This window comes from Pempheris klunzingeri, chromosome 15, assembly GCF_042242105.1.
Source record: "Pempheris klunzingeri isolate RE-2024b chromosome 15, fPemKlu1.hap1, whole genome shotgun sequence".
Taxonomy (NCBI): Eukaryota; Metazoa; Chordata; class Actinopteri; order Acropomatiformes; family Pempheridae; genus Pempheris; species Pempheris klunzingeri.
In genome coordinates this window covers 12,455,482-12,482,768 of record NC_092026.1, presented here as the reverse complement: position 1 = coordinate 12,482,768, position 27,287 = coordinate 12,455,482, and the positions used below count along the sequence as shown (strand labels likewise).

Here is a 27,287-nt window from a genome sequence, read left to right as displayed (position 1 = left end):
CACTAACCTATTACACACAGTAGTCAGGGTTGAATGCCTGCTTCCTTAGCAGCAGACAAACTGTCTCAAATTGCTGCAAGTTGCTGAAATAAATATCCTCCCACCTATCCACTCACTCACACACAAACACAAAAGGGCTTTTGCTTTATACAAAGCTGTTTTTTCCCCCAAGTGCATTTCTCAGGGAACATTACATTTAAGCCCTTAATGTGACTTTATGAGCTGGCAGGTGAATGAAAAAGCATTCGTGAGGTCAAGTCACTTTCCCTATGTCACAGAGCTATGGCCTTTCCAGTGTATATGTAAGCATATTATGTGTTTGTCGGGACAAACAAATTCCTCCACTAAAATAGAAGGTACAGTAAAAGCTCAAAGAGAAAATGTAACCCGCACATAGAGTTCTTATATGCTATGGGCAGCATATTCCTATTCCATTCAAAACACAGTGACTTTATAGTGCAGTGGCTGCCAATACAGATCACTAAATAGCGTATGGGTTTGAGTTGGTTACTCAACGGCCCAGTTGGGTTCGTTCCCGACAAAGTTCCCGCTCCTCCTAATTCTAACCCTGTTCAGCTTTTTTTTCTGAACTTTATTCCGTCACCAGCAGTTACTTTTGTGAACCTACTGTCTTTGTTTACATGTTATTCTTTACAATGTTTTTGGTTATTTAAAGCTATTTTCTCTTATTTCAAATCACCAACATTGAATTTGCACTATTATTTCCACTACAGTTTTCAGTTTCACTCTTATTCCAGTAAAAACCTCAGTTATTGGACAAGTGTATAGCTGTGCACCCACACACACAGTGAGAGCAGAAGGTTAGCAGTAATACACAACAAGGGAACCTGATACATTCAAATCAAAGCGGTGTTTCACATGGGCAGATGAGACGTAATCAGAAAGATGAACACTGTATATTTGGTAGCAAATACATCACAAAGTATGACATGAAAGGACATTTCTATCATCAACCACTCAAAAGATCTGCGGGTTGATCATCGGCTCCTCCAGTCTGCATGTCAAAGTGTCCTTGAACAAGACACCAAATTGTCTCCTTCATTCCAATTACATCTCATCTATGAATGGTGTGTGAATGGGTGGATATGAATGTAGTGTTAAAACGTTTTGAGTGGTCAAAAAAGACCAGATAGGTGTTACACAAGTACAGTCCATTTCCATCTTTTTTTTGAGTAGAAATGAATGAATCAATATGTAAAAGACAAAGTTATATTATTTTCATTGTAAATACACACTTAGTGGTTGTGTCCAAACAGCTTCTGGTAGCTTGTGTGTGGCAAACAACCTATCATCAGGTCTAATTAATGTATTGGCAGCTGTGTAATGGAAACTGATGCAAGAATAAACTTCACAGCCAATTGCAGAGCTTTACCACAGGAGTTTTCTCTGTTCTGCTACCACACCATTGATTCAGTGTTATTTACAAGATGACACATTTATAGAGTTGTTAGCACTATCATTACAATGGAAATGGAACGGACATTGAAGAGTTTAAAGTCAAGAGCTTTCTAGTGCTTTTGTTCTTTCTCCAGCCTGGGAAAGATCTTTATGAAGTTTTAAAGGTGATTCTGAAGCACCGTGGAAAACATTGTTAGGCCGCTTAGGCATAGGCACTGTAAATTACAGTGTTACCTATTAATATAATCTTCCTCAATGATATTCCTGGGTGTGTTTCAGTCATGTGTCTTGTACAACATACCGTTTTTCCTATTTTTTATCTTATTTGGTCTGGCATTTGAGATTTGATGCAGATGTGTAAGCTTCTATAATGCACCTTTTATATTTTCATGAGAGCATTTCATAAGGCATAATTCATCTCACAAAGCTGTTAACTATAATGCAGCGGCAACAACGGACAGTAAAATTTATTTCTAACGTGTTGTCCCTATCTTCATCTCGAGCCCTGTTTGAAAGTTAACAACCAAGTCCTGGTAGGACTGAACAGTAAAGTTAAAGTTAAAATTTGAACCTTAGCTGCAAAACCTGGTGCTTGTATTTGGATATCTTACTAGAACAGGTTTATGTAGTTTAATGGTAAAAAAAAAAACTAAAGAACCCCACTATTTTTCTCAAACCAGACATGGCTGCAGCAGCTGTTTTCAGTCTCTTTCTGCATGCTGTGTTTTAGATGAGCAGAACAACCTGTGTGTTTTGCTCTTGACTCCAACATCCTCGTGCTAGCGGGAGCTGGCGTCAGTGAGAAAATACAATGGCAGACAGCGCGGTGGATTCAGGCAGTTTTCAATGGGCGGGGACAGGCGGCCTGCTGAGGGGCCGGTGGAGATCACATGATCAATAGGTCCCCTTATGACATCATGAAGGGAGCAAAACCTAAATGGAGCACTTTCATATACATTTACTGAAAAATTGAGCAGAAGACAAAGAAAGAGGATGGTCTTTTTTGATGATCCCTTGACACAATGGAGACGCGTATTTATGTTGAAAAGACATTAAAAAGTGCACTGTGCATCAGAATCAGAATTACTTTAATAATCCCTAGGGGGAAATTGCTTTTTGTTACACACAGCTCCAAAAGAACAAGAATAAGAATAAACTAATAATGATGATAATAATAAAAATAATAGTAATAACATACAACAACATGTACACTCAGAGTGAGGAGTTATATAGAGTAATGGCCACAGGCAGGAATGATTTCCTGTGGTGCTCTGTAGTGCATCGTGGTACAATTAGTCTGGCACCGAAAGAACTCCTATATCTAACCAGCACTTCATGGAGTGGGTTGGACACATAATATGGGACCTTTAACATCATGTGCATTTAATGTGAAATCAGGGTTATTCTTGAAAATCTCAGATAATCTGTCAACCTGATCACATTTTTAGGTGATTCAACAACAAAAAGACTCTATAAACAGAGCACAGTTTCTCTCAAATATATCTATCGATCTATCTATCTATCTATATACATATATATAATATATCTCTTCTCACAACAAATGAAAGTAAGAGAGTAAGAGAAGAGTAACTACCAACAACGCCTCAAATGCTCTTCAACAACCACAATTTTCTTTTTAATTCTTGAATTTCTCTCCACTTCTGACTCTTCTATTCTATCTCCCTCTATTCAAAACCATACCACTGAGAAAAAAGGATGCGAGTAACTGAAAGAAAACAAACAGAATGGTGTCTTTCACATAGCGAAGGTCATGTCAGATATTTTGACAGCATGCTCTTCTCTTCCAACGCACAGTACAATCACTTTCTTTGTATAATTTTTCAAAAGGAAGCGTTTGCTATGCAGCAGCTCCGAGTACAACAAGCCCCTTCCACCAAGACCTTGAAAAGAACAATATCAGATCCATTTTGCCAAATCAATATGCATTATTCTCAAGATGTGTTAGCAGCTATTGACCGAGTTTTTTTTCTCCTCTCAGGCATTTAATAGTGTGCTTTATCCCTGCTCATATCCTCCTGGGTTCCCTCATCAAGATGTCGAAAGCCTTTCCTCATTTCACAGAGATTCTCTGACTTTTGGGCTGCTGACACAAAGGCAAAGAACAAGTTGAAGGTCAGTCCGCTCAGAGGGATGGTTCTATATTGCCTGATGTAACACCTGCTATCATACTACATCCCATGGCCCATCATGTGGGCACCACATTACTGACCGCTTAGCCATCCATCATCAACAGCACTGTCCTTGATGTCAAAATACGTCTTTAAACCTTTTTGTCGTACCAGGCAGCAAGTCACTCAGACGGAGGAGGGACGACGAACACTACATGGATGATGAGAAGCCTTGACGGAATTTGAAGGTTGTCTGAGAAATTACATTGTACATCATTTACCTATTGAAAGTTTTCTTTTCAAATCTTTGTGCTCAAGTTTTCCTCAAAAGATGAGAAAGTTCATCTAAAATAGACCCAACAAATCGGTACCATAATAATTGTAATAACTGAATGATAACCATTGACCTGGGAATGTAAATTTGAGCCCAGTTTAGCCTAATTTATTTTGAATTATCATCCAAACTGTCGGTTTCATTACAATTTATAGATGTATAATAGGTTTAATATCGACCTACTGCACTTGCTGTAGGTGTCTTCCTGTACAATTAGGAATTATAAGCATTATAATTTGTGATTTGCTCAGTTTCAGTTTTTGTAAAATGTGCAAAATAGCAAACTTTAGCCCATCAGTTACATGGTTTGGTCATAAAACTGTAAAAAAAAAAAAAAAGATTTGACGTCAGCATGTCTTCATCTGGGTTCATATTTGGAATTATAACTTTTTATTGTCTGACAGCTCGTGTTTTTAGCCAAGTGAAACTATGTTGTAGTGTTTCCATATTTCAGCAAATGAATGAATGAATTCTGATGAAATGCAATTTCATCAGAATTGATGGAAATTCTCAAGTTGTAATAAAGCAGTTAAGTATCTCTCCAAACAAAACCAAAGAATAAGAAGAACCTCCTCATTTATCTCATCTTGGCACTCGTATGTTTAGATTTTTTGCAAACTTAACTACTTTAAACATTTGTCAAAATGTTATTCTTATGCAGATTAGATTCATTTACCTCTGGGTTCTACCTATTTTAGACTGCACTTATTAGATATTAGTCTTGCAGTCTAGTGATTAATATCACATCATCAGAAGTTTATCTCTCATTATCACAGGATCAAACATAATAAAACACAGTGCATAAATATGCAGTGCGTTTGTGTATTTATACAATATACCGCTAAACTATGTTCCTCTGTAGCAATGAAAACTTTTCATCAACATAAAATGCCGATAAATTCATGACAAATTGCTCCATATGTTATTGGTACAAATGCATCATGGGACAAACTGCACTTGCTCATGATTCTGTTGTGTACCTATAAACCTCATCTGGCATGCTGAAGCACAGCACCATCACACATATGAGATGCAGTGGTTTGCAGAACCTATTGTGCCCGAAAACTGTGATCACTCACACACACACACACACACACACACACACACACACACACACACACACACACACACACACACACACACACACACACACACACACACACACACACACACACACACACACACACACACACACACACTCCCCTTAAACAGCGACAGTGCTGACAAAGGATTGTGCAGAAATGAGAGGAAAAAAAACCAATGGCTCCTCTAATAAGATAGAATTTAAAGTTACAGAAAGTCTCACTTATCCACATCTTGGTTTGGAATCACGCTGCACAGCCTTTAAGAGGAAACAACGATAAATGAGTGGCATTTTGGGGCAATTTTCTCAACAATTACGACTAGCAGTATTTTTTCCCCATTCTACTTTTGTGCTTTATAGCTTGTCAAAGTATGTTTTACACAATGATCTTGTCCCCGCTGGTAATCTCTAATACTGTTGACATTATTATAACCTATTTTCAGTGCTGCCTCTTTTTTCTTGTCCCTAACAGTCTCATAGGATGGCAGAATGAAACAAAGAGATAAGTAAAAAGGGATGTGTTCCTTTAGAACAAAATGCGTGAAAGTAAAATATTAAAAACCTGTGGATTGTTTATAATGTGTCTCCCTTTTGAAATATAAAGCATAGCCCCTGTTGAAAGGTTCTCTGTTTTCATCTGTTCAGTAGCTCGCCTACCTGCGATTAGCATGTGTGTCATATATCCACACTGTGTCTGGCCATTATTACATTCATACTCCACATTAATAATGATTTTCTGTGCCCACACCGAAATCAGATTGTCCCCCGTGTCCCCTTGACAATCACAGCATCATTTAATTCCTTCAAAGAGTCTTTACAGAGCCTCTGTGTCTTTTGTGGCTCTGAGGGACCTTCATGAAGTCTAAGACAATAATTAAAGCTTTGGCTCTGATATTTTTAACAGAAAACCTGCCTCTTCATTCACTCTAAATTTTTTGCCAAAGTTGTATAATCTACAGGCAGTAACCACTGCCTTACAGATGACCACAAATGTTATTTTTTTTCTGAATATCAGCAATATTGAACCTATGCAATCACCATTAGAGAAAAGTTCATTATTCATAATTTCTCTTCTCCCGTAACCTTTATGATCGAGAGGGAAAGAAAACATTCATTTGTCCGGCTTTTTCTGCCAAAACAGTGCACGCGAGGGAAACATAGCAGAGCTAAAGCCAAACAGCTTTAGTGTGAGACTGAAGGAGAGCGCTGGGAGGGAAACAGCCAAGGAATGAATGGGTTTGAATCAGAGTGACATTTCCAGGCCTTTTTTAACGAGGGCTTGTCAAGGTGGTTAGAAGGTTTCATACAGCTGTTCTCAGCTCTCTGAATAGCAAGGTCGTCAAGTTTGGCTGTTTGGCTGACAGCACAAGGGGAAAAGCGTGAACACTGAAAGGCCGCTGTCCAAATATCACAACACAGTGGCTCTGAATGGAGGTGAGAAAAAAAAACTGGAAAGGGGTGGGGGTTGGAACAGCTTTGTTGGATCTTGTGTTTAAAGCAAACACCATCACTGTAGTGTTTTCATTAATGTTGGAGTTTATGAGTTAAAATAAATGAAAGCTTTACAGGGCAAAGCCTCATCCTCAGTGTTACCTCCTCTCCCAGGATGAAGCGCCAACATGCTGATCCGGCAGATGATGAAGACAGAGGATGATGTACACAAACATGTACATATCTCTTGCTGATATGTTGTGTTAGTGTCTACGGTATATTTACATTCCAGGCTTGCCTCAGAAAAGTTGTTCTATACAATAAATATTAGTTTGAGTCAGTTCTTCCACATTTTATATTTGTACATGGTGAACTGTTTACTCTTGAGCAGAGTGTTGTGTATTTGTTTTTTTATGCTTTCTACAGCTCCTGTTGCCCATTAGGGAAAATGAAGTTGACTAGAACTTTATAAAAGTGAGACAACACACCTTAAGTAAAATAACAGGCAGTGTGAGTTGGGACCGTATTTGTCTTTTCTGCCGCTGTCTTTTGCTGTCTCAACAAAATGGACGCTTGATTGAAGGGGAAGCTGAGAGAAGAAAGGCACGTTAAATTATGCATCACTAAAATGCTGAAATGTCAATTCGCTGTTGCACTGTGCTTCAAATTACATCTTTACACTTTATCCAAGTAAACACACAGCCAGTGTTTTGCATTTTTATTGCAAGGAGCACCGGCGCTTTCAACAGATACATGTGCGCTTATATACTGGGCTTGTAAAATGTGTGTGAGACACTTTAATATTGCTGCTAAATTGACTTAAGCTTTAAGCTATTTTCTTTAGGATTTTAATCTACAAATAATGACATCTGGAGAGAGGAACACATAAATACTAACAGGTTGTGATTGTGAGTGATGTTCGAGTCTGACCAGACGTTGTGATTAACTGCTGTCAAACTAAACATCAGGAGTTTGGAGTTTAATTTGCACTTTACACCACAAGTGCTGGAGTCTTGACCTCCTCAGACCTCTTTCTTTCTCCATGCACCTCAAGCAAACTTTGACTACTTTGACAATAAGTGCTCCAAAAAGTGTGTGATTTAAGTATAAGGCAATTAAAAGCCACAAGTAGTTTAATTTAGAAAACAGTATAGAAGTTTCAGTTGCTGCGAGAGCAGCAGAGAGGAGCAGTTTGCAGCTAAATCTATAATTCATCACAGCACAGGCTAACGCATTCACATCAAGCACTTTGCACCTGGGACTCAATGGGGTCTAAAGGTACAGAGCAAATAACAAACATTATTTTACTGTATAGTTCCTCTACAAAACAAAGCTCCAGCAAACACTGAGAAATTAAGTTGAAGAGGGGGCAAGGTGGAGGAGGAGAAGGAAGAGAGGTGGACAGGAACAGAGTTGTTGCTCATCAGATCAATATCCTATTCCATGGTCAACTGCACAAAACTCCCCCATTTTCTTTTCACTCTTTTTAACATTTTCAATTTCTAGCAGTGGAAGAAAGAGGGTGCATTAACCATGCACAGGCTAGAGTGACGGTGAAAGTGGAAGAGAGAGAAATGGAGACTGAAAGCGAGGAGTCTGGCACAGTCTTTTCTTCATTCTGAGAGGTTTAGGTCTAAATATCTTGCCAAGGCCTGCGCTCTTTCAAAGTAGATAAGAAAATAATGAATGTTATAATTAAATAGACTTTGTACAGTCTATCACCTGAATTAAAAAAATGCTAATACCAACTAAAGATAAAGAGTACCATGGACTGAATACTTTCAGTTAGTGAATGGATTTTACTATCGCTCTCTTTCTACACATCAAACTGAAACTCTTTATGAAATCCGCTAATACATAGGCAGACATAGCATGCTTTTCTATAGGGTCACTAATTTCATGCACATTTTATGATTCATGTCCTTCTGCTCTTTAAATAATCTCCAATGGCTTCTTTACATAACCTTTCTAAACTGATCTGACCTAAAATTTCTGTAGTTCCCCTTTAAGAAACCATTATGGAGTTCACTGCCTGATCAATAATGAAAATAATTGTTAGCTGCAGCCCTAACTGGTATATTGTATTGAACGTCTGAGCCAAAAGACACCGGTTTGTTCATCTTTATTTTTCACCACCATAGTGCAGCATGCTAATCATTCCAGCATGCCAGCTCTGATCAGGTAGCAACCATCTTTTCTAATAAGAGTTGGCTTCATCTCTGACATAAATTAAAAAAGAAAAAAAAACGATGGGTTTCAAACTCAGGAGAAAAAAGTGGTGTTTCTACTTCAGTTTGGTTTGTTGGCATTACGCGAACCTGGTCTCTTGATATTTGTAATTGGCACATCAGCACACAGGGACGACAGCATTATAAAGGTCAACCAGTGAAATGCAAAAGTGAGTGCAGAGGTACCCAGAGGTTTTTTTTGGCAGTCTCATACACACACACGGTTGACTGTCTGGCCAGTTCTACACCAATGAGCTGCTTGATCTGCATTAATCTGACCTTCACCATAAAGCCCAAACAAACACAGAGCTTAATCCATCCTGATCCTTTGGTGTCCATTCAGTGCTGGACACTGCTGGAGCTGAAGTGTAGACATAAATAAGAAGAACAAACTGTGTAAAGGCTGACTGGATTCTCCTTCTGCTACAACACAACCTGAGACTCTCAATGGATACAGAAGAGTTACTGGAGTCAGTGTGTGTGTGTGTGTGTGTGTGTGTGTGTGTGTGAGGGGTGCAGAGGCAGAAAGGGGGTAGCGGGTCATATCTTGATGGATTAGTGGAAGAAGGGGCCCAGCAGAAGCTTATATTGTTGTGCGTGTTGTCACCAGATGTCAGTGTGTTGCATTTTATCCTGGTTTCCTTTCGATCCTCTCCATTTTCTGCTGGTGCAAAAATGCCACAAAAATAGAGATTAAGACTACTTTAGACTCAAAGGCACCTCCGAATATTAGAGTTACAGCCTGAGCAGCATCATTTTCTTTGGCAATTTAGATACAGACATGCATATCTGCCACTACGTATTAAGTAGTGGAAACTTTAAGTGCAGTTACTGAAGCACTACACTTGAGTTCAATTTTAAGGTACTCCAACTTCTAATACTTCTGTACTTTCTGAATGATGGATTTGTACTTGTAATGGAGTATTTTCACATTGTTGCACCTGCACCTTTCCTTAAGTAAAACATCTGTGTACTTCTTCCACCACTGTAGATATCAGGGAATAAACAAGAAATTGCAGAATATTATGTGACTTTTGCCTTATAGACTCCCCCTATAGCTGTAGTGCATTAGATGTCATAAATCAATAATGATATCCAGCTCTGGATCGACCTTGAGCTTCCAGAAAAATCATGACAGCAGATGGCTCTTCTTTCTTCACCACTTCTGTCACTTACCCACCTCCCTCACTCTGTGTTTCTAACCTGTGTTTCCTTTTGTTCTGTCCCTTTCTCTGCCTCTCTCTGGGCTTTTCTCCAGTTTACATGAGCGGATGGCCAACAAAACAAACATTGGCCCTGGTCCTCTGCAGGCAGATAGGACACAGAGCAGCAGGGCAGAACAGCAAGGTTGCTATATAACTTTCCACATGATCCCTCTGCAACGCCTACTCACTGTACCTCACCAGCAACACTGCTTTTAAGAATGAGATGATGCCTACTTAAAAATGTCAGGCTGAGGCAAAACAATGGCAGCAAGATGGTGCGGCAAGCAGAGAAACCGGCCTTCAGCCTCAAGCAATGTTCACGTGAATTCAGCCAGTGCTCTTCAGTAGTTGAAGCTGTGATGTGAACTCTGAGTTAAGAATAATATACCACAAAAATGTGTTTAGGAGGTGGAGAATGAATCTCCATACTGAAATTTTTGAATGAAATGATCACAGACACAAAACATTAATACAATAGTTAAAAACAGTCAAGTGTCTTCAGTTTAAGGAGTCAAGAAATTGCACCTCCATAATTAATGCTCTAGGAATAAATATTCATAGAGTAAAGTATTTTTGTGAACTTTTTGTTCTGCACCTGGCCTTTTCTAGATCAGAGCTCTGATTTGACTTACATTGATCATCATGAAGCTCTGGTGGCTCTGAGTAACTGGAGGTACTTCCACTTGATAGAAAAGAGTATAAATGTCTTTATTTTGGACATTATTTCTTTGGCAACGCATCTCCTGCTTCCCTGCAGAACATAGCACGTACACACAGCCGCAGAATTACTGTGGGAGGGGAGGTTGCAATGTAATGCCATGCTGAGGACCGCCCTGCTGCCATGTTTTCTTTAAAACACGAACCATGTCCTTCGCCTGTGAACACATCTGTTAATTTGCAGTATTTAGCTGAACTTTCCTGCGGGGGGGTTTCTCCTTTGAACGCACTCCCTCCCAGCTCCACCTCTTCGCTCTCTCACCTGCGCCGCCCATTTCATCTCCGCACTGCTCGTCCAAATGCGCCGATAGGCAGGGATCATACACTTTGGCTCAAACGTTTCATTTTGAATTTCTTACACTGGTTTGACACTGATGGAAGGAGCTTGGTTCTGCAGGTCTTTGGCTGTGTGGGTGTAGCTCTATCTCAGTTTCGGGATTCCAATATATATCAGTTTGCTGTAATCTTTACACCGCTAGTCAATGTAACGCTACTTAGGCAGGCTTTAACATACTTAGGTGGGCCACTGAGGCACAGCCTGTGTGTGATCATTTGTGCATGTGTGTGTCCATGCATGTGTGTATTTGCATGCAGGTGTACCCAGGGCATTTGTTTTTATCTCCAAGCAGCCTTTCTTTCCACAAAACGACTGTTTTGTCTCTAAGGACATGACAGCACATTATCTGTTAGCAAGGATGAGACTGGAGGGGGAAAATTATCACCGCTCACCGTTCACCCCCCCCCCCCCCCCCCCCCCCCCCCCCACGCCAGATCCCCCTTCAGTGTCTCTGTGTTAAAAGGTTCCAGACTTCCACTCATTTAACACTCGAGCGAGCAGGATAGAAAAGTGCTCTCCACCGTTCTCTCAGAAAGTGGTGGCGGGTGTAAAGGTTTAATCGCCCATCGTGTCAGACACATCAGGACTTCATGTCATCAAAATCCCACCTCTGTCGCTTCGATTTGGCTCCTCTCAATCTGCCTGCTTGTCCATCCTGTTTGTTGTCTACCTGCTTCACTGTCTTTTTTGGGGACATGCGCAGATCATTGGATATTTTTTTAATATATGTCCCATCTTTGGTTTATTTGCTTAAAAAAACAACACATAACACAACAAACAAATTGGGAGCCTTTTTTTTCCCTTTTGCTAATTTGGGTCCATATTCATCAAGCTTCTAAAAATAAAACTGATATAAAGCATAATCAGCTGTCGATAAGATTTTTCAAGGTTTTCAAACTACCTCCTTCTCAGACTAATTGGGTGGAAGCATTTGGCCAGAGCTCATTTCTAACATAAATCCTGGGTATAAAAGTGCAGCAGCAGTGCCCAAGATTTAGAGCTAATTGCAAAATTACACAATGATGATATTAGACGAGCAACTGCTGAATAAAAAAATGTTTAACCTCAAGATGCCCTCCTTTACCAATTAGTATAAAATCTAAATTTCAATCAAGGACAAACCAAAAGTTTTGTACCCTTAAGCAGTTGCTGATGAGTCAGTCCTTTTGGAAACAGTCTATAACAGTTATTAAGAGGAGCACTCTCAGCAGTCATTATGACTCGCAGTGGAGGTGGAGTACATACCTCCAGCTGTGGTATTCAAATCACTGGTTATCTTTAGGTCAGTTCAAAACTCTTCTAAAATATGAGAGGCAGAAATTAACCCCACTACACAGCGTCCCTGCATAGCTGGTTACATGAGAGAACATATCTGATTTTAAGAATCTCAACAAGTTCAAATGCATTTAAAAATACACAAGAGTAATTTCCACTTCAAACAAAGCCCTCTCTGAACTTCTAAATTATTGAGTGGTGAAAAATGGTGATAGTTTTTTTAGAGATAATTACAGCCACGCAGTGAATCTGTGTCTATTTGAAGTGCAGGTGAATGAGTTGAAGATACAACAGCAGTTCTACTGATGCCGCTGTCAACTGCAAAAAATCATAATACCTCATGGTGGGACATTATACAAGACAAAATGCGCCATAGGAGACACAGTTTGGGTCAGCTTCCTTCATGAGTAGACTGTAGATTTAAACTCCCATGCCAATGGTCTACAATGCAGAACTGTCCTTGAGCAAGACATCAAATCCATTTTTTAGCTTTTTAGCTAAACCTGATTTCCTGGCAGAGAGAGAAAAGACTTCTCCTACATGGTTCATCCAAAGGACCATGTTTTCATGGTCATTCTTTTAATGCGAGAGGCTGAATATTTCCAGCCTTCAGAATCAGTAGCTTTTATCTGATTTTTTTTTGTTTGGTATTTAATTCTCCATAATTAACTGCACTCCTTAATTGTATTGATGTTGTTTTTCCAATGTAAAGTACCTTGATACTTTGTGTTAAAAGGTGCTGAATGAATAAAGTTTATTATCACAGACAAGTGGGACACAAAATAAAATGAACTTAACACCAATCACAAGTCAGATTAAAAGTACATGTCATGTGCCAAGACCTCTGAACAAGCTAAACTGCCTCCAGATGAAAAGTGAAGTCAAAGTATACATGAGTCCTGTAGGAGTGATGGCAGTTTCACCGAGAGGGGAGCCAGGCTCATTCTTAGAGAAATGAAAGGAAAGGTTAGGTTAGGTTAAAAACTACTCTCAACACTGCAGCCACGCTTACAGCTCTACACACCCTTACCCTCGCTAACAGCTTTACATTTGAGATAAGAAAGATTCAGAGATGCTCATAGAGAATATGTGTTTTTATGTGTGTGTGTATATAAATGTAAAAGCGGGAGTGAGAGAGTAAGACACTGGAGCGTAGCCATATCAAGAGTGGAGCACAGCGGGGCAGGCGGAACCAAAGGTCTGTTCCGCAGGGGGAGTGATTAAGGCGTTGCGCGAGGCCCACAGGGGAGAGAAAGGGCAGAAAGGAGAGCTCATTACCCATAATGTAGAGTAAGAAGAACTCTCACCCAGCGCAGCGTGCAAGACTCACACTCTGTCACAACATTGCTTAGAAAATCAAGCTCCTTTTGCTTCTGCTTAACTGAGTGCAGCCAAAGTAAATAAGTTGCTGATTTGCTCTGCAGATGGGTTTTGGACAGGAGAAAAAGAAACAAAGATGAGTTAGGGATGAGAAAAGATGGAGGGCAGCCATTTGGAGGCTATGCACCTGCAAATTGACTTTGTTCTCAATTTTGAACAGATTAATAGAATAATTGTTTGTGGCAATTATTCTTTCATCCCTGAGAACTTAACTTGGGCTGACAGATCTAGCTCACATCTAGTTCTTGTAATACAGTAATTTGTGCTTGCAACAAGACATTCCTATAGCCTTTTGCTTGGCCTGTAACCCAGTCTGTCATGAAACATTTTGCATCCTGCCTCATACTGCAGCTTGAGAAAGCAGACGACCATGTTTGAATGATCTAAATATGACTATTCTAAATGCTGTTGGAGGTACAAATCAAGTTAAAATGCCAAAGTTCATTGGTTCCAGCTTCTCAAATGTTGAAATTTGCTGCTTTTCTCTGATTAATATTACTGAATGTCTTTGGGTTTTGGACTGTTGGTTGGACTTTTCGCTATTTTTTGCCATCGTATTAACAATTAACTGATTATATTAGGCTTTGTAGTAGGATCATATTAGCAGGCTCACATTATCATTTTCTTTCTTTCTTTTGGCTGGCTGGTATTAATGCAGCATCTGTGTCCTATCGAGGTTACTGTAATTATGAGTTTCAGACTTGTTAACAAGGTTTACGTCAACTTCCAAGTTGTTATTACGATTGTACAATCTTTAATAATACAGAAATAAAAACAAAATAAATATGGATGCCTCACATCATCCCAAAAACCAAATTTGAGTGCAACTTGCACTGTCAAATGCACAGTATTCAAATCCTCACATAACCAACTCTGTAATCATACAACCATCTTGATGAACACTTATCCATTCACATGGGAATCTTTCTCATCTTCATCATCTGTCCCACATAATGAGAACGCGACATTAGCGCTCATGCAAAACAGCATCGGGTGTCGAACTTTGCTGAGCTCCATCTCAAGATTTGTTTCCTTTGTGAGCTTACAAAAAAGAATAAAGCTTAAACAAGAATCTCTTCAACATGTATGCCACTGAGATGGCCTCTCGTGGAGTCTGTCCTTCAGCCAGTCAGCTTTCACTTTCTTTCCTTTAGTCCTTACTATTTTCATTCACACACGCACATACACACACTAATGCAAGGCTACAAATTCTCATGATAGATTTTTGAAAAATGATCCAGATTAACCTATGAAGAATATAAGATGTAGTTGCAGCCATCCTTGTCTTACTTATATCTCATTCAGACCGAGTCCCTCCCCTCTTATCTACCTGGTTGATGATGTAGATGCCGTAGTCAATCTTCTGCCGTCTGAGGATGGGGTGGAGGTAGTGGAGCCAGTACTTCAGGTGGTTTTCTCTGTGACGGAAAGGGATGATGATGGCCACCTAAACAGCACGGACAGTCTCGGTTAGTAATTTGTTTGTATTCAGTGTTTACTGTAAAACACATCTATCAGTTGGTAGATCATTCTAATACATAATTACATCAATGCTGGGAAAGAAAATGAAAAACGAGACACAAGTATAATCAGTCAGTGTGCACTATCTGAAGACAGCCTCTCTCTTTCAGATCAAAGAGTGTTTTTTTGAGTAATTACGCATAAATGAGCTTTGTTTCATTCTACAGTGAACTGTTCAGCACCAGAAAATCATTTCTGTGGAAAATCCCCCTGGTTAATGTCATAACGTACATAAAGTTGGTTCTCATTTATTATAAATGAAGAAGCTGAAGGAAGGAGCTCTCTGTGGAGTGCAGATTGGAGGCCGTCCTGCATCTCTGTGTTTTAAGTGAGTCAGTCTCAGCTGTCCAAACACTCCAAGGTTGAACAGTAATTTACCCTGTTCGTGGTAATTTTGCACTCAGATGAAGACAGGCAGCAAATTGACCTTGGTTTCTGTGTCGTTAGGCATTGTGATGGGCACACCTGTTTTAGCGTTATCTTCGCTGCTTAAGGAAGCACCATGACCCCAGTGAAGTGTGGTGTAGAGGAGAAACACTTCATTAGACAAAACCCTTTTTTGGCAACCAAATATAATGCCAAAGTGTGCAGACCCAATATTGAGACAACATATGGAAGCCTATTTTCTGCCAGGAAAAGGAAAAAATAGTCAGATGTGAATAAATAAAATGAAAAAAACTAATTAAATTCTGTCTAATTTTTCACTTACTCTCTCATAATTCTGATTTATTATCTCATAATTTTGACATAATGACTCCAAACTTGACAATCTCATAATTTTTAATTACTAGCTCATAATTTTGATTTAGCGTAAGCATCTTAATTTTTTATCATGCATAACTTCCTGTCCTCTCGTTTCCTCTTAAAATTCCTATTATACAGGCAGGAATGGGCTTACATAATGAATGGTGTGAGCGTATTTCAGTATTTCATTCCAAATATGTGAACTACAGACAGACAGACAGACATGTTTCCAGACCTTCCATCTAGGCCGACAGTCAGGAGGCGTGTAGCGGCCACCCTCCGTCACGTTGGGGTTCTCTTTCTGCACGCGCTCCATCGTCATCTGGGAGCTGAACTCGATCAACAAACGGCCAACTGAGGAAATACGGAAAAAGGGAAGAGTTAGCGAGACGAAGAGCATAACAGAGAAGGCAGAGGATAAAAAAGAAGTGGAAAGTAAAAAAAAAAAACAGATGACGGGCGAAAGAAAGCAAGAGAGGGAGCAAGGGATGTAGGGAGTGAGGGACAGAGAGAGAGAGCTTTTAGCTTCAAAGCAGTACTGTACGTGTATCAAAGCAATGTGTGCAGAAATAATGGTTTCAAGGGATATGCTCTGCATAATGCAGCATTTAATAAGATGCACAGGCTTTGGAAAACATATATTCCTAAAAAAATAAACAAAGACTTTGAAGTCAGTCAGTGTAAACACAACATGAAAGGTAATTACGCTGCTCAGTGATGAAGCTACACCATATGTTATATCACTACAAATCTATCCATCATTCCTTTGAGTACTGGTGGATCAAATGCTATCAGAGCCTGTGTATTTGTGCGCATGAGATTGCAGGTTCAGACTAATTTAAAAGAGGAGTTGGCTTTAAATCTCTGGCCTGGACGTTAAAATACAGCTCCTCGTTCAGGGAGCCAGGGTCATTAAAATATATGAGCAAGCTCTGCTGTTTGGGCTCCAACCAAACCCCTGCAACCATACGCCTCATTTTAACAAACCAGACTCATTCTGTAGTAAAATGTTACTCATTAGTGCATGTTTTTGTTCAATGTCAATGTCAGACCAGGAACTCATTACTTAATTAGCGAAGCATCATGTTTTAAGGAAAAAAAACCATACAACATGATGTTTGTCACTCAAGGTATAGATATAGAGGATTATCTCTGTGGAAGGGTCGTTATATCAAGGATGTATGTTTTACATACCTGGTCTTGTGCTATACTGTAAATTGTAATCATGTATAAATAATCATTTTAGGTTGACATGTTGGACATTTTGTATTTCCCCGCTTTTATGTGTATGCTGATATCACAAATTCCTTAAATATATATTTAAAGAATATTTTTCGGAGTCTTCCCTAGATATTAACTGATTCTACTAACAAGTGTTCTCTGTGTATCCAAAGCCTAATATCGTTTCTTCCGCACCATTGTTGTCCAGAAACTATTAAAATACATAAATGAGACTATTGCACTGGGCGACATGTCCCTGCATTGAACCTGGGCTCTGTAGTTTAGTTTTAATAAGTCTTACTTATAAATCCACAACATAAAAAAAGTTCCCAATTGCCTCCTATTTGTGAGGAGTAACTAAATGAAACTAAATATTTCCTTCCTTTTTTAAAGATTTACATCTACACTAGCAGTGAATGGGCTTGGTGCCAAAGGCCGGGGTACAACTGAAAGAGGCTAGTTTGTATGAAGAGTTTTGAGAGTTACGTGCTCATATCTTTTGTGAATGAAAGACCCGCGGACAGGAAGAAAAGCATGCCCTCTTACAGAGGAGTGACACATGAAAATAGCTCACACGGTGTTGCACTTGGTTGCCGTAGTAGTGTGGAAAATGTAAAAAGGAAAGCAGTTCCTGCAGACTTGGCCACCACCTCTCACCTCACCACATTAAATGTCGCTAATTGCTGGCTGCAGTTCAGAAAATGAGCAGACACAGACATCGACACATGAACTATTCTGGATCTACTTTTTTCTTTCTGTCTATCTTTGATGTGTTCCTTCTAATGTTACCTGTATAGCTTATAATGTTTATTTGAGGATCTGCGTCACCCTCACCACTTTATGTATGCTTAGCAATGTACAGTATTGTGTGTGTGTGTGTCTTTACATATAGATGAGGATGGTTAGTGTGTGTATGGATATACATACGTTTTATTCACGCAATGTATGTTTCATGTGACATTAGCGACTCACATGTTTGTATCATGTGCATAATTAAAATAGCGCCGTGCATAGTCACTTTAGTCTGATGAGAAGCAGCAGTGCTCAAAATCTCACCTCTGTGTAATAATTAAGTGGACATTAGAGCCCTGCAGCATGTTGCTGTTTGTTTATCCTCAAAGACACAGAAATCCGACATTGGAAAATCGTATGTATGTGTGTGTGTTTGTGAGTGGGTTTGATGCTACAGACAAGATAGGAAAGTCAGATCTGTTGACAATAATCTAATCTCATCTCATCGTCACGCGTTTATCCGACAATTGACAATAATAATAAAAAGGAAAAAAAACAAACTGTAGAATAACTAATATTCTTTGAGACATTGAGATGAGCACAACTTCCTGATGAATGACTCTGTCTCCATTGATCAAAGGTACAGATAATGTAGGATTTATGCTGCGTGACATGTGTAGGAGTCAACAATATGAGAGCGCTGTGCTGCAGAGAAGAGACAGCAAGATGAAGCCACTTCAGGTATAAAAGTTAATAATCCACTTAGCATTGACATATGAGCCTTGTGCTGAGAGGTCTCCTCCAATCAACGTGGCACAGACGAGGAGCGTGATCGATGCAAACGAGGTTACATGTTCATAACACAGTTCTTTATCATACCACAAGAGCTGAAGACAAACAGTCCCAACAGCCCTCTCTCCCCTGACCACTTCTGCCTTTCACCCTCCATCCTCTCACACACTCGTGACTCGTCCCCCCCCCCCTTTCTCTCTCACACTAATGAGGCAGTAAATGGAACACGGTAGCTAGTTAGTTACCACCGAGACAGCAAAAGTAAGACACAATATCAGAAAATGCAGGTTCTAGCACAAAACAGATACTATTTCTAGATCATAGGTCGCGTTGTTGTTTTTTTTTTTAACACTAAAGCTATTTAATTAATTAATGACGTCACCTTTGGGTTAATAGTGCATTGACGTCTTCTCTTTTAAATCTAAACCAATAACCCAATTGAGAGACCTATATTATGCTTTATGTAGGACAAGTCTTAAATCCAGTTCAAGGCAATGACAGCATTGTGTGTTTTTAGTGCACTGTGTCTCTGCCACATACACTCTCCCCCTTGACTTTGCTGTGTGTTCAGGAAGTAGCAGTGTAGTTTACACTGGGTTTTCTGGAATCACGTAGTGCTGTATTTAAAGATGGAGCAGCCCCTGTTGAGGGTTAAAAACAAGGCTTGCAGAGAAGCCGATGTCTAAACATGTCTTCAACAACATGACTACAATTAAATCTAAAATGTGGCCCAGGTGTGAATCAAACTGATCTTTACATTCTTAAAACCTCTCAGCAGGGATCAAAACTCTGATTATTGTTTACAGGGCAGGTGGCAGGTACAGGGCACTCTCATTTCTATGCGTTCAGTACAAAGCTAAAGCCAGGAGCGTAGCTTAGCATAAAGACTGGAAGCAGGGGGAAACAGTTAGCGTGGCTCAGTCCAAAGTTCACAAATACTTGTACAGGAGTAGCGTCTCTAAAGCTCAATAAATTACACAAAATGTGTTTGTTTAATCTGTACACAAATACAAATGAAGAAAAAAGTAGTTGCAGTGACTTCCAGGAGTCTCATCAATCCTGAGGTTGTCATGCATCCAGTGGAGACGCTGCTGAGAAGTGTTGGTCGGATGGATAAACTGTTGTTTGTCAAAATATACAACACATAACTCTCAGTGAAAAGCACAAAATGTCATTTTCAATTCTGTTTGCTAGCCGTTGCCAGTCTTTATGCTAAGCTAATCAATTTTGGACTCAACCTCTGTATTAAATCTGACTCAAAAGTACTTTCACTTTTCTCATCTTCTAGCAAGTCACAAGCGCATTTAGACAACTACTGTCCACTGGTGTCCTTCTTCCCTTAATGTTTGTTTTCTGCATTTGATTTATCACTAACATCTTGTCAATTCAGTGCTGTTTGGCAGCCGGCTCCGGAAATCTTCTGTTGTGCGGTAGAAATGTTAAGATCCAGATTCTGTTGATAACAAACAGCTGATCTAAACTGACAAAGCTGCACAGGAAGTGACGCACCTCAGTCTCATGATGGAGCTCAACTCGCACACATGTTGTTAGAAAAGATGGTGACAGGTAGAGGTCAGCAAGCCTTCAGATAGTCCAGTGTGAGTAGAAGAACCTTTTAAAATAACAACTGACATCATCCTGCTTTACTCCCGACATAGAAGACATGAATAATACAAAGTGTGTGTGTATGACAGAAGGAGAGAGAGAGAGAGAGAGAAGGAGAGATCTGCATGTAAGAAAAAAAGGAGAGTGGGAATTGAGCTAATGTTGGTGGAGGAAGAAATGATGAATGAGAGATGTAATGTTTGGGAGCCTTATAGAGATGCAATTATCACACATGTCCACACACACACACGCAATATTTCACGTTTCTCTATGTGGTGATATTACAGTAATACATTATAATCATGCTGCTTGATCGCTCTATCTGGGACACCCACTGCACTTTGGGGGATACATCACTGCTTTGTCGGCAAATATACTCTGTGCACAGGCATCCAAATACAAATACACACTCACACACACTCACACACACTCACGCCCACACACACACACACACACACACACACACACACACACACACACAGTGCACACAACACATTTTCCCTCCACAATAATAATAATGAACTAAATCTCTGAGCTATTAGGTTAGTAGCACATGTACCGACACAATAGACTCAGAGCAGACCTGAGGCAGTAGGCACTCTAAACACACACACACACACACACACACACACACACACAGAGAGAGAGAGTGAGTCGCCCTATTTGAGGCTGTGATTCAGCCTGGGTCAGACTTAACAAGGAAACAGAAATAGGAGAAAAATGGGAGCAGTTGAGTGTTTTGTTGGTTCTGAGGCCTTTGTACGATGTGGCATCCATTCACAGATTTTAGTGCTCTTTTTGTCTCATTTTGTTGATTTGTTCTGCCCTTCTCACCACATACAGTAACTCATATATCAAGGCTGAAAGTTCACTGCAATATTACAGACAACATCCACACCTCTCCCTCCCTTCCTATCATCACTGATGGTCCCCTCCAATCACTGCTGGAGGAAAATGTGTTTTTTGAGGTGAGAACTAGAGAACTCAATGTTAACTGGTGGAGCATCGTGAGGCTGCCACTTTCAGCGTTGTCTCTCTGTTTGGGACTGTTTGGATTGGGTCACATAATCATTTGAAAATGAAAAAAAATCTGCAGATGCGGAGTTAAAAAGAAGTGAGTTTCCCTGACCTGTGTAGCTCAAGGCTACATTGCCACTACTAGCATAACATAACTGAATTTCACACAGACTATATAAAAGTATATCATTTGCAGACCGCCATAGTAAGGCCTTGAGTTTGGCATTTTGTGTGACGACATCTAGGGTTCGAAACCAGAAGTGATATTCATTCTGCCAAAAACCTCTGCATCTGATTAATTGATGTTCGGCATGATCGACCTCCGATTGGTTAGTCACAAAGTAGTCCCACCTTGGGCATACTATTTTACTGAGACCATAATTTACCTCTCAATACATCATGCTGTATTGAGGGGGGCTTGATTGAGTCCATAAACTCGTTAATATAACTAAGGTAATAAATCCATTTAGAATTAGGCTCATTTTCTTGTAGACTTCCATACAATCAGACTTCTTTTTGGAGCCAGCGGAGTCACCTCCTGTTGGCCATTAGACAGAATGCAGGTTTAAGTCACTTCTGCATTGGCTTCACTTATCAAGAACCCAGAAGCTACGAGAAGGAGTTCTTTTATGCAGTCAGTGGTTTTACACCAAACTGCAGATGGTTGAGTTGCAATGTTTGAAACGTAGGTGCCAAGTTTTAGATGATATCTCTGATTCTGCTGCTTCGATTTTAATTCTTTTTGTCTGAAACCAACAACGTTATAAAGGTGCAATGCTAAATTGGTGGAGTACACTTAAATGAGTAACTGTAATAAAGTAACTTTCTACAATTAGCTTTGGTATTTGAGGAAAAAACTGCATAATTTTTTTTGAAATACTGTTCTTACTCCTTTATCTAAAACGACAAACATGCAATTATGTCTTTGTTCAGCCACTGCAGTAAAATCTTTAATTTCTCAGTGCTGTTATATCTCCATGAACAGTAACTGAATGTTAAATGTACATAAAAAAAATCTGATTATCATCAAATCATCATCATCTACACAAGTGCTTGAGATCAAACCTGAATAAAGATTAAAAAAATAAACAGTGATTTATTTGATTCCATTTGGCCATGACAGCTGAACCAAGTAACTAAACAACCCGTTTTTCCCATTGAAGTCTGCACAAAAATGTTCCACTTGTGGTGTCTTCGCAGAGTCACTGGTCAGGCCATCTGAGCACACAAACTACACGACAGGCTGTCTGTTAATCAGCAGTGCTGTTCTGAGACTTTTTGTGCCTTTGTGTTATTTAAGTGACAACTGAAGCAGTGTCATGGTCAGATTTCAGGGAGACATTCTGAGTTTATAATTGAGTTTAGTTCTTTGGCTTCAGGATGAGGGAATAAAAAGAAAAAAAAACTAGAGAAAAGAAAGTGAAAGGACAGAAGAAGAGGGAGGGAGAAACTGTTCCTCTCCTCCTGCCTCCCACTGACACAGGCTCTGTGACAATAGAGACGTTTCAGCTCTCTGAATCTTATTAGTCTGTCCACTCCTCTCTTTCAATCATTTACAAGTGCCTCTACCTACTGTGGACTGTAATTGCTATTTTCCAGAGATGGGGAGAAAGAAAGAAAGGGAGATGGGGGCGGAGGCAGACAGAGGAAAGGAGCTGTGATGGAAGGAGGGAATGAGAGGGAGGAAAATATGTGAGAGAAAGAGAAAGAGTGAAAAAAAAAAGTCTTCACGTCAAGCAGCTACATATACAATGCATTTTTTCTGCAGTATCTTATACTTTGTTTTTCTCTCTCTTGCTTTGTCCTGATGCTGAAACATCTTTTCAAGAGTCCTCATTGCAGGTCTGTCTTTGGAAAACCATTCATGGCAAAGGCTGCATTCAACTATGAAATCCCGTTTGTGTGTGCGTGTTTCTGCGTCTGCATGCAAGAGTGTGAATTTACTGGATCAGAGGATTATTGGTATCCAAGAATCTCCTCGACACGCAAAAAAACATCCAGTCATCTATTTGCATGGTTGTGTACTAATGCACAACAGATAAAGGGTTAACAGGGGAGCCACAAAAGGTTGCAGAGAACGCTGCAACATTCACAAACTGACAGCTTTGTTGTCACAAGCTATGTTGCTGGAAAATGAAACTCAGATGACAATAAGGAAACATGATTTTTACAAAGAGGAAATTGTGAAACTGGTTTGTTTTTGGATTAAAATGGTTGCTGTTCTGCAGTTCCCTTGACAGCACAACACAGAGAATTTTCAGTAAGTTTTTTCATTTTTCAAATGATTTTTTAGCAGACAATTCACCTAACCTTGACATATTACTAACTCTTGCAGTGAAATGAACCAAAATCATCCAGTTTCTTGGAAGGAAAAAACTTATAGTGTGCTTTTAATCAGCTAACACAGACGACTCGGGATACAGGTCCCACAAGCAAAGAGATAAAAGCTGCAAAGTAGGAGGATGTATTCATTATTCTTTATGTGCATTACTGTGCATATAAATACGTAAGGAAAGAAGTCAACCACAATTCCCAAGGTGCATTTCGTTAAGAAGCTCATAATCACAAAGCTTAAAATTCTGCTGCATGTGCTGCCAAGGACGAGTGAAAGGCAAAAATTTTAACATTTGAAACACAGAAGTTTGAATTAATTCACTTTTGGATTATAAATTTGGAACGGTTCTGACTACTGGTCATTGTAGTTTTTATAGCCATGTTCCAAATCAAAACCAAAAATTGAACTTCTCAAGAAACACAGCTGATTATAAAATATACATATAGTATAATTACCAAGGGGACTCCACTGTCTCTATGTTGAGAAACACTGGCGATAGTAGTAAAACAAACATTTCAAATGGGGATTTAAAGTGGGGGAAAATGACTTCCAGAGCCAGTAGCTAACTAGATGTATTCCCATGATCAGAAATAGAGCGAGTAACAAATTGAATCACTGAGTATCTTTATTTCCTGGTGAAATGTACGGCCAACAACAACAACCAACACACAAACAAGTAAACAGAGAATTTGTGTGAATTTCAAGCAAGCTGATGAAAGTAAACACTTCAGATACAAGTGCCGATTCTGGAAAAAGGTCTTTGATAGTGCCTTTTCCTACATCAAGTAACAGTGCTTTGAGCAGCATTTATTGAAGTAATACTCAACGCTCTATTCAAAACCAGTGTTGTGGATCATTACCCAAACAAGCAAGGCAAAAGGCACTTAATGGCTCAAATCCATGAGCACAGTATGTTCACCGATGTGTTTTTGTTCGGAGACGGAAGAGGTTGGAAGTAGGGGGCATGAAACAGATGGAGGCTGCATGTAACACACTATCGTATCCTGGCAGAAGAAACAGGGTGTGTGAAAGAGAGGAAAGAATAAAGGAAAGGAAAGAGCATGAGAGAAGGGAAGAAGAGTGGCTAAACAGACAAAAGCAGAACACCAAAGGGAGGAATGAAGCAGCAGAAGAAACGGAGTAAGGTAACAACAGAAGCACACGCTGAAGGCGAGGTGACAGAGTGTGAGGTCGTGAGCCAGATTCCATGGAAACATAACATCCATGAAATAAAGGTGCTGTTTTACTACTCTGCCGTACTGTTACTGTTACTGTGACATTTTTTAATTTGATTTGTATCACGGGTTGTAATCCATGAAAATATCCAGAGAACCTTAAATTGTTGTCATATGAAGCATGTAACACGGTGCAGAACCAATGATAAACAGTGTAATTCATGAATCCAACACATTCACAAAAGGCCTTTACTCACTGTATCATCAAACTTGCACAACAGGGAATGCTATTTAAAACTTGTTTCAAGGTTAAAACCAAGAGGGACAATAAGGTCTAAATTAATTAAAGCACAGCTTCCCTGCAGTATTTAATAATTTCTAATAATACAATTTACTAAAATTGATGTGACCTTGACATAAACGGCAGAAAATGGATGGAAGGACTAATGATGATTAATTCATTTAAACTAATTTAAACTTTGCCAAAATTGACAGTTGCCCATTATGAAACAAAGAGCCAGTAGTGGGAGTGTTTGCTGTAGGTGTGATGGTGCTGACTGAAACTGCTCAAAAATTCAAAATAATCCCACTTTTAGTTCATAAGTGTTGAACATCAATTAAATGTGAAGAGTTTTTAATACTTCCTCAGGCCATTTTTGAGGAAATGCAATACATTTTAAGATTTTTGAAGACATCCTAAGGGGTAACCGGTTCTGAGTGTACAGTATATTTTACACTAGCATTAACATTAGCTTTCCAAATTCTGGATTTGAACATTTTCCCACAGTATGGTACAATATACACATTTCTGCAGAAGCAGTACACCAAATCAGTATGAATAGCTCATAAGTATGTTATTAGTAAATAGTATACAGAAATGTAATTGGCTGTATTTGAAAGATTTTAGCTCCTTAAATATAGGTAACGTCAAAGGTTTACCTAACAGCGATAATAACAACATGGAGCTTTCCTTTGCCTCGCAAAACTCTCTCAATCACAGGAAAAGAAGAAGAGAAGAAAAAAAGTGTTGTTTTTAATCACACGAACTGTTGTTCAATTGCCTCTTAAAAACAGACAATTATACGAATGTAATCCTTGATTATCATCATCCTATTAATCTGGAATTAACCTATTCCAAGTAATCTAGGGACAGCAGCAGCAGCAGCAGAGCTGTGTTGTGTGCTGGCTCTGACAACCATACAAACTTGTGTGTATTTCCCTAGATGCTGTTTTTGGCATGATTTGGACTGTTCTCCCTATTACATGATATCAAATCTGCATGACTGGCAGATGAGACGACACTAGTATGCCAGCATGCGTCTGTCTGTGTGTGTGTGTGCACGTAAGTGTGTGTGTGTGTGTGTAAGCATGTGTGTGTTTGGCAGAACGGCTACAGGTCTCACTGCTACTGTCCAGCTGGCACATTGATGTGGTAGTTGGCACATATGCTGACACACACACACACACACACACAAACACTATTCTCGGAAGAATCAGTATCCTGAAACAGCCATAGCCAAAAGCATGAAGCCTCCAAGGTCACGATGCAGTCAGAGCTGCATGGCTTGGTGTGGTCAGGGTGGACTGACATGAAGCGGTGCAGGGAGCTGGTTTCAGGCTGCCAGAGGATTACAGCGTAGACTCAACTTTTCATGCTGGCAGAACACTTCAACCAGAAACAACACTGCTGAATGTATTCATCATCTGTCCAGTGCTGAGTTTAAGTCACATTTCAGAGGTAAAAAGTCAAGTAGCAGTTTTAATATACAGTAAATTATTTAAAGCGAGCTGAAAATGCTTGTAAAGTAAAATAGAATAAAATAAAATACAGGAGGGTCCATCATAAAGGCATTAATCATTAAGTTAAAATTATACAATGTCAGTCAGCTGCTAACTTTATCAATCATTGAAACATCATTAACTTTAGCTTTATACCTTTGCCTCTTATGAAGGCTAAAACACCACGGCCACCGCCATGATTAAAGTGATTCATTATTCGTTACTTTAATTATCCTTTGTCTCCTACACTTCCACATTACTGCGACAATTCGACTGTATCCTTTGCAGTTGAATCAGGGTACTTAGATCAAATCAGCGAATTGTCGACTACAGTCGGGGTGAAGAGACAGAGAGCTACGAGACAAAGAGAAAAAGAAGAGCAACTAGAGAAAAATCAGCTAATGACTGACCTATAACGACACACAGCCACACTCTACTTACTACAAATGGCCAGTGCATATAATACTACAATGCCACTAATGCACCACAGTCTTAAGCGGTTTGTTGCTACTGTGGACGACTGGATGAACTGTATATCCTACAAAGAGGAATTTACCAGTGTGTGTATCATATTTGCCTGACCTAGAGGGATTTTTTTAGCAGTCCATCAAGCGCAGAAGGACTAAGTACACACACATATTTCTCCCTGAACTGAATCTGACATTTGACATTTCTGAAGGCTGTACTTTGACACTTCCTGCATGCATGTGTGTATTTGCATGTTGTCTGTGCACACAGAGATGCACATAAACCCATCTGACAGTATCACTGTCCCTCTGTGCATGTCTATCTTGATCTTCCTCTGCTTTAATCTCCTTCCACTCTTT

The 27,287-nt window shown here is 39.6% G+C and overlaps 1 protein-coding gene across 1 annotated transcript in view; it reads right to left on the bottom strand.

Annotated features, from left to right (window-relative positions):
- Positions 1-27,287, bottom strand: part of b4galt2 (UDP-Gal:betaGlcNAc beta 1,4- galactosyltransferase, polypeptide 2) — a 134,749-nt gene that overhangs the window by 63,063 nt on the left and 44,399 nt on the right. The window contains exons 2-3 of the mRNA XM_070845154.1: positions 16,040-16,158; positions 14,870-14,986 (exon numbers count right to left, since the gene is read on the bottom strand). Coding sequence (XP_070701255.1) covers positions 14,870-14,986; positions 16,040-16,158 — 236 coding nt within the window. The remainder of the gene's footprint in view (positions 1-14,869; positions 14,987-16,039; positions 16,159-27,287) is intronic.